The sequence below is a fragment of the Alosa sapidissima genome, chromosome 24 (assembly GCF_018492685.1).
Source record: "Alosa sapidissima isolate fAloSap1 chromosome 24, fAloSap1.pri, whole genome shotgun sequence".
In the NCBI taxonomy this organism is placed as follows: Eukaryota; Metazoa; Chordata; class Actinopteri; order Clupeiformes; family Clupeidae; genus Alosa; species Alosa sapidissima.
Genome location: NC_055980.1, coordinates 24,174,374 through 24,182,894, shown reverse-complemented (window position 1 = coordinate 24,182,894; position 8,521 = coordinate 24,174,374). Strand labels below are relative to the sequence as shown.

The 8,521-nt window shown below is 41.8% G+C and overlaps 1 protein-coding gene across 4 annotated transcripts; it reads left to right on the top strand.

Moving 5' to 3' along the window:
- Positions 1–1,078: 1,078 nt before the first annotated feature.
- Positions 1,079–8,521, top strand: dcakd (dephospho-CoA kinase domain containing). Of its 4 annotated transcripts, none has more exons than XM_042081850.1 (5): positions 1,079–1,377; positions 2,949–3,061; positions 4,911–5,118; positions 5,616–5,703; positions 7,657–8,521. In XM_042081850.1, exons 2-5 carry the CDS (start codon positions 3,044–3,046, stop codon positions 7,940–7,942), a joined length of 600 nt encoding a protein of 199 aa, XP_041937784.1. In that variant the 5' UTR covers positions 1,079–1,377; positions 2,949–3,043; the 3' UTR covers positions 7,943–8,521. The 4 variants fall into 4 exon arrangements, with proteins under 4 accessions (XP_041937784.1, XP_041937781.1, XP_041937785.1 ...); XM_042081847.1 differs by having other exon boundaries at positions 1,083–1,377; positions 4,915–5,118; XM_042081851.1 differs by lacking the exon at positions 1,079–1,377 and adding an exon at positions 1,502–1,634.

Below are 8,521 nucleotides of genomic sequence, written 5' to 3'. Positions count from 1 at the left end.
TCTCACTTACAGCCTCAGGTTTTTAAAACTCTCAGATAAACAACAGTGCCAATTGCCATAGAGCCTTGTGGGACAGCATGGCTGGTCTTCAAGTAAAGAAAGATAAATAAAGTTGTTGATCTGTAAACAACAACAACAAACCTTGTCTTTTGTTGAGATGATACTGTAAGTGGCTGTCATGTTAGGGGAGATGGCATCTAAACTGTACTGTGGTCTGCCACCAGGTGGCAGTAAAGCTCTAGGTGCGATCAGTTTCCATTTTCAGTCAAACTACTCAGCAGTCATAACATTGCTATACTGGCATCTTGTGTTTATATAAAGGCAGATTGTTTTCATTATGATCATGTCTTTATTTGAGAAAGTATATTGTTTTAAAACTACAGTATTTTTGAATGTTGATCTGTGATTAAGATAATCATACTCCAGTGACATACAGACTATAAATATAAAAAACTGAAAAAACTAAATCATAATGCTATTCTGACAAGCATAGGTGTAGGGAATTAAACTACAGTAGTTTGGTTCTAAGCTCCACCGAGCAAGTAACTTATTGTTGACATAAAATAATTATGCCCTATTAAGACATATCATATAACATAACCTGTGTTATTTGACTGAGGCGACCTATTCAGATATCATGGGTGGAGTGACTTCACGCAGAGGCTTGAGCTTCAGAGCCCTTGGGCCCCTGGGCCTGGTAGGCCAGTTCAGTAATCCTTCCCTGCATATTACTTTAGTCTCATGTTCTCTTTCGGAGAACCGAGGTTATTTTCATCAACTGTATGCTTTTTCTATCCAAATTACATATTGTAAATGATTCAACAATTTATTTCTGCAATACAAGATATTTCAAGTTCACTTAATGAAACCACTTTATAGGACTTAATTTGCACAAAGTCAAGTTGGTTTATCCTGTAAAATATTAGGAAGATCAGACCTTATCTGAGACCATATTCTACACTACTTCTTGTGCAGGCCACGAATATATGGCGAAGTCTATTAAAGAAAAATCCATCCGAAAACAGTATTCACTGGTAGCCCTAGTGTGTTCTGGAAGGCGAGGTCAGGTCAATCTGGATGAGATGCTTAGTGCACGCCTGCGCAGAACGTCTGACATTTCCTGGCTGGTTGCATGAGTAGTGTCAATGAATGTATCATGTCCCGAAAGAAACGAGTGGCTTACTAGTTGGGTTAGAGTTTAAGGTGTGCAGGGAGAGAGGCTATAATCCTGACCAAAGCTGGCTTTCGTCACTACAGTCGTTTTGACTAAGTAGGACCACGGGCTCTGGTAGGACCTATCCGAGGGCTAAGCGCGTATCGATAGCTAGTTGAGCTAGTTAGCTTGCTAGCTACGTTACAACGTTGACCCATTTAAAGGTAAGTTGTAGCTCATTAAAGTGAGGCTAGCCAGGCCGTAATTAACGTTTTTCTTTTTTTGTAAGGAGGCGTCATTACACTGAATGTGCAGCGTATGTTGCGTATCGGTGCACGTAAGTGCGTCTAAGTGTACACAACTTACTTAGCCATACAGCAACATTAACGTTAGCCGAGTAATGTTAGCTAAAGTTATGTTGACAAACTAGCAAAGATCCTCTAGGAGCAGCTGCTGAACCGTCACCGATTCCTACAGGGAGGTATAACCAGGACCCAAGACAACTTTGTATCTGTTGCGCTGTCTGATTTTAAAACTGTCACTTTCTGACATGTAATTAAGGGTAAAGAAGTTATCGTATCATATAACATGTAACATTATGTTCACGGCATAAGGGCATTCTCTGGTCATCATGGCGACGGAGTTTAATTAAAACGGGTGTCTAGTCAGCTAAAGTAACGTTTATGTGGGTTTAATGAGTTTTTGCGAGACGTTCTGCAGGAAACTAATGTAATTTACCTAACGTTAGATTAAAACTGTTAACGTTACAGCAGCAACTTCATGCAATGCAACCCTGGTTGTCATCTGTACTTCTATACTCTGACTTTATGCAGTCACTGTAACTTTATCTTTTTGTGATTGTGTTTCACGTTGCATAGATACGTTCCTGTCTGTCGAGCCACATATGCTTGACAGATTGTGACAACTAGTTATTTTTGCATGTAAGGACTCAAGTGATGAAATAAAGCCTTTTCGCTTTTATGGGATAGGACTATTCAGCATGGACCAACATGACATTAGCAATTGAAAATGTAAACAAAACAAAAAAAACACATGGATAAAGTTATAAAGTGGATAGTGTATTTGTGTTCGTTCAGTATTGGGAGAAAGTGATTTTATGATGTGCACAATATGATTATATATTGAATTTGACAGTTTTGAAATTTCCAATTCTGATCTGAGTAATGCACCTAAGTGAGAAGAACTATCTACTGTACTGCCTCTGAATAGAGACAGGACATGTTGTTTGCAACGAACGATAGAGGGCACTGTTGCCCTTCACTGAAAGTCATAACAAGTACCATCTCAGCTGTGTCTTACTGAAAAGGTATTATCCCAGTTTCAGAGTATAAGACTATAAACCATGATGAAGCAACCATGCTTTGTTAATCTGGTATTTACATGTCTAAATTGAACCTGGCAAAAACTTGTGGATATTTGAACTCAAAGAAAAGCCTCCCTTCCATGCTTCTGAGTTCCCTGCAGAGTTGACTTAGCTTCAGCTGGACTAGTGCATGGCTTGGTCCAAGTCACTTTGTTGACCATTTGCAGAGCCAGGGCTGTGTTCAAGCACCAGAGTTGACTTTTTTGAATTTAACAAATGTTATTAATTATTATTATTATTATTATTAGAATTAGAATCAGCTTTATTGGCCAGGTTTTCATAAACAAACAAGGAATTTGACTCTGGTTAATGATTATCATTATTATCATTAAGAACTTGAAAACTGTGACTGGAAAGTGTAATTCCTTGTGAGGTCTGATGATTGCGTCCATGTGCTCTGTGTCCTTGTAGGATGTATCTGGTGGGGCTGACGGGGGGCATTGCCTCGGGGAAGAGCACTGTGTCCTCCCTCCTCAGAGAGCTTGGATGCCCCATTATCGACGCTGATGTTGTGGCCAGGCAAGGTACAGAACTGGCCAACTCAAACTACAATTTTTTTTGGTTACACTTTACTTTACAGTCATGAACGTGTTATAAAGAAGTCATAAACATTAAGGTTAGGGTTCATGTGTTATGACAGTGTCATGTCACTCTTATGTCGATACTGTCAAGTCAAGTCAAGTCAGATTTATTTTTAAAGCGCATTTAACATGCACATAGTGCAACCCAAAGCGCTCCACAAACAAGACACATAACAACAAGACAAACGATGCCGGATGGAGCGGCGTAGTCGCCAGCGTACCCATGACATCAAGACATGACAAATACATTTATTAAAGTGTTACCTTTTTTCCTTTCTTTCTGTCTTTCTTTCTTTCAGTCTTTCTTTTCATTTATTTTTTATTTCATTGACAGTGCTTAAAGACCCTGTAAAATACAATGTGTGTTCTGAGTTTGTCACACCAAATCAAAAGGTGTCGTTAACAAAACATTAACAAAATATTGCCAAGAATATAAAAATAGATTTCAAGATAATGAAAAAATGACCGGTATACTTGGCTAATCTTTCATATGTTCTAGATTCATTACATATAATGATGATGTGAAATATTTTAAGCCATTTTTGGTTTTAGTGTCGACGATTATTGCTTCATAAAAACATCTAAAAAAAACATCATTACATCATTGCTTCATAAAAACATCTAAAATCGGTTTCTCAAAAATATTAGAATAAAGATGTTATAATACATAATTGTTAGTTTCCTGAGCCTTTAATCTATTAGTCTGGTTCAGTCAACACAACCACAATCATGGGAAAGACTGCAGACTTGATAGTTGTCCAGAAGACACTCTTTCACCCTCCCCAAGAAGGTTACGCCACAGAAGAAGGTGATTGCTGTAAGGGCAGGGTGTTCACAGATATTGCTGTATCAAAGCATATTCATGGAACGTTGACTGAAAGGGATAAGTGTGGTAGGAAAAGGTGTGCAAGCAACAAGGATCTTTCCAAGCTCTCTGGACAGGCAAACGCTTTAACAGCTTATCCTAACTGCACCTGCTGACATTGGTGCGGCGCACTTGGCTTTCCAACTTCAATTCCATTCCATTGCTTTTGAAATGGAATAGGTTATAGACCCTTTCAATAATAAAAACAAAAACAATGCTTGAACGTTCTATTTACTGTAATTGGCTCATTCACTCCCTCACTCTCCACCTCAAGCTGGTGTGTGGTGAGCGTTCTGGCGCATAATGGCTGCCGTGCATCACCCAGGTGGGTGCTACACATTGGTGGTGGTTACTAGTGAGGTCCCCCCATCCATGTGATGCGCTTTGAGTATCGAGAAAAGCGCTATATAAATGTAATGTGTTGTTGTTGTTATTTGGTTCCCAATGTACTTCCTCTGCATTAAGATAACATATGGAATGTTAAAACGGAAGCCTGCACTCATATTGAAGCCCATTCACAGTGACATGGCTGAAATTCCTGGCTCTGCCATTCCCTCACATCTTCCTTCTGTCCTCCTTTTGGGGGTCTGTCACTGAGCCCAGTGTGCTAGTCAGCCAAACAACAATGTTGCACACTTACTGGCAAGTGCTGTTAATTTAATGCCTGTTTGTGTGTTTGCCTCTTTGTCTCTCTCTCTCCTTGTGTGTGTGTGATGCTGTATACATTTGTGTTTGTATGTGTGTGTATCTGTGTCCTTCGTCTTTGTGTCTGTGTGTGTTTGTGCATGTGTGTGCGTGTGCTCGTGCGTGCGTGTGTGTGATTGTGTGTGTCTGATGGTGTATACATTTGTGTTTGTATATGTGTGTCCCTGTGTGTGTGTGTATCTGTGTCCTTTATGTGTGTGTGTGTGTGTGTGTGTGTGTGAGTCAGTGGTGGAGCCCCACAGCAGGGCATATGTCCAGATAGTGCGGCACTTCGGGCCCGACATCCTGCAGGAGAGTGGCGAGATCGACAGGAAGAAGCTTGGCCAGCTCATCTTCGCCAGCGACGACAAGCGCCGGCTGCTCAACGCCATCACCCACCCCGAGATCCACAGAGCCATGCTCAAGCAGATCCTGCTCTACTTCCTCAAAGGTCAGGCCCCTGCAAGGAAACCCCGCGGGAGAGAAACACACTAAATGATCATTCTCATTTTCATTCTCATACATGTCACATATACGCTAGTTTTGTGACATTTAGGGCATGATGTGACCGACCACAGTTCTTTATGACAAGTGTACCCGTCTTCAGCGTTTGCCTTGTAGCCTTTTTCATCTCCTTTAAAGGGGCAAGATGTTGTGTAAAGATCACATTTCACAACAAATATTCTTTTCCCCATTCAAATTCATAATCTCAGATATGTTCAAAAACTTCTGCCCGGGAGAAAGTGAGAAGAAACTCAACTAAAAAAAAACAAAACATTGTACCCATTTTTTTTCATCCAAGCCATTCTTAAGGCATCAGTGCTGTATATAATTTTTATATGAAGTGTGTGAAGACTCTGTGTGTGAAGAATCTTAGTGTGATGACTCTGTGTGTAAAGACTCTGTGTGTGAGCTGTGTGTGTCTTCTGTGTGGTGTTCTTGCTGCAGGTTATCGATACGTCGTTCTAGACGTTCCATTGCTGTTTGAGACAAGAAGACTCACCCGTTTCCTCAACCACACCGTAGTAGTCTACTGGTGAGTCTCTCTCAATTCACTTCAATTCAATTCAGTTCAGTTCAATTTAATTCAATTCAAGAATGCTTTATTGGCATGACAAGTTCACTTATATTGTCAAAGCAGTTATACAATACATCTGAACACACACATACATGTCAGTAGATTTTCATAAGAATATAATAAATAGGTAAATCTCTCAATCTCTCTCCCCCCCCCACCCCCCCCCCCCCCCCCTCTCTCTCTCTCTCTCTCTCTCTCTCTCTCTCTCTCTGCCAGTTAGACAAGCTCCCCCACACACACAAAAGGCCTTTTCAAATCGAAGTCAACAGTCTTCTGAAGTTGGTTGCTGTGAACTTGATGATGTGTTTCTATGACTTTTGTTGCTACCTGCCATGGCATGTTGTGGTACTGATTGAATTTTTTTTTTTAGACCATTGAACCTTAAACCTAATTTATTTTTTACCCTCTGTCTTTAATCATGTCGTTTTAATCACACTTTAGTTTATTCTCTTTCTTTTTTCATGCTTGGCCTTTCTTGTTCTATCTTTCCCTCCTCTCTGTCTTCTCTGTCTCTCGATTTCTGGTATTCTGCATGCCTTCTCGCACAATCTTTCAATCTTTCAAAGCCCGGGATTGGAAACTCCTGATGGATGTTGGAAGGTGTGTGTGTGTGTGTTCCAAAGTGTCGTGGCTGCTTTGAGACCACACATAGTCTTGTATTGTCTACTTTATTGAGCTAAAGATGTGATAGAGGAAGCCTTTGAAAGGAAGGAGTTGAAGTATGCAGAACTGGTTGCAGAAGTAAGGTGAGGATCACATCAGCCAGCGGCTAGCGGCAAACGTAATGCAACGCTCAGACCATAATAAGCTTCATCTCGTTCCTAAGCAACACAAACGGTTTGTCAATTGAATACGCTTGCGTTGAAGTTGAACCAAGTTCAACACTCGGCTTGTTCAACGCTAGCATTACGCCAGCATTGCCACCGTTCCGCTGCAGAACCGTAGAGAACAATAGGAAACCGGCCGCCTGCTGCCGCTAATGTGATCCCTGGCTGACAAACATACACAAAACCAGTGGAGATTACAGTTAGATAGATAGATAGATAGATAGATAGATACTTTTGAAGAAGGGTCACTGAGAGGAGCTGTACAGCTGTCAGCTGAGGCTACTGAAATAGCATGCCAACTCCAACCCACCGCTCACAGAAGGAGCTCACAGATTACGCGGAGTCATGTAACATGTAACATGTAATCAAGTGATGACTGATTAACAGTAATGTAAATGCTAAATGCCCTAATATGTGTTGATACTACAGCAATGTTCTTAACCTTGCAGTTTAGCACATAAGCCTATCATGTAAGACTTGATTTCTCCATTTCTTTGCACAAAACTCTCCATAAAATGCCATTTAATGGTTTATTTTTCAATAATACCCCCGGACCTAGGGAGAGCCCCCCCACATAACAAAACCCAATTTAACCCCTGGTCATGTAGTAACCTGAATTGGCTCGGAGATGTGTGAAATCTTGCTGCTGTGTTTCTGGAGTGGTGATTGTTGGTGCCCGCATCAAGGGCTCGTGTGTTGGCTGGTTATGTTGCTGATCAGATCAGAGCAACAAAGAGGAATGCTGGGGAGACATATTGGATTGAGTTGGTATTTGTTGGTGCCGTTTGGTGCCAGCATCAAGGGCTTGAGTTTGTTTGGTTATGACGCTGTGAAGGTCATGTTTTTTGCCTTGTTGGTAATTTTGTTTTTGATATTAAATAGACATCTGAAATTGGACTGCCTTCCCTTTCTACCAAACTGGTCAAACTCGCTCGCTCTTCAGTCTAACTTTCCTGACATCCCATACACATACACACACTCAGACACACACACTCAGACACAGACAGACACAGACAGACACACAGACTCTTACTTCCCCCCAAACTCTCTCTCTCTAAGTGTAACCCTGTCTCTGCCCACTCAGTGACCCGGCCACGCAGCTCTCGCGGCTGATGCAGCGGGACGGCCTGACCCAGGAGGAGGCCGAGCAGCGCGTGGCCACGCAGATGCCCATGAAGGAGAAGCGCGGCCTGGCCAGCCACGTCATCGAGAACTCAGGCAGCCGCGAGGACACCCACCGGCAGGTCCTCCGCCTCCACACCACGCTCGAGGACTCCATGGAGTTCCTGCTGGTCCGCGCCGTCGCCATGGCAGCCGCCGCCGGCCTGGGCGGCCTCCTCCTCTACACAATCAAGCTGCTGGTGTCCTAGCAACGGTGACCACAGAGGAGGGACGTCTGGAGGGTTCTATATCAGGGACTGGGGGGGTTCCGGTTCAGGAATTACATGGTTCCCATGGCAATGGTTGAAGTGTGACTGCACTGATAAGCTGGGAGATATATATATATATATTTTTTTTTTTCGAATCATTTATTTGCTTACTTCAGAAAAATAGATTTTAAGGACTGGTAACACTTTTTGAAAGAAGTCACATAATTGGATGTATCGGACAGTCTGTTGTAGTCTGCGCTGTACCACTCTGTGTGTGTGTGTGTGTGTGTGTGTGTGTGTGTGAAAGCAGTGACCTGTATGTGTTAACTCCAATATGTCTTAATGATGTTGCACAGTAAAACACTAACTATGAGGTAGCAGTGGTGTAAATATGTACTTACTATAGGTTTCTTTTTCTCTTTCTTTTTTAATGTGAACAAGCATAACAGACAATGCATTCTGTACAATTGCTGCTACCTTACAGTTTTTAAAGAAAGTAGAATGTATGTGATATCACTTGTATTTTCCTGTATGGAATAAATAGGATTTACTCACTACAACCATAGTGATTTTGCAAGA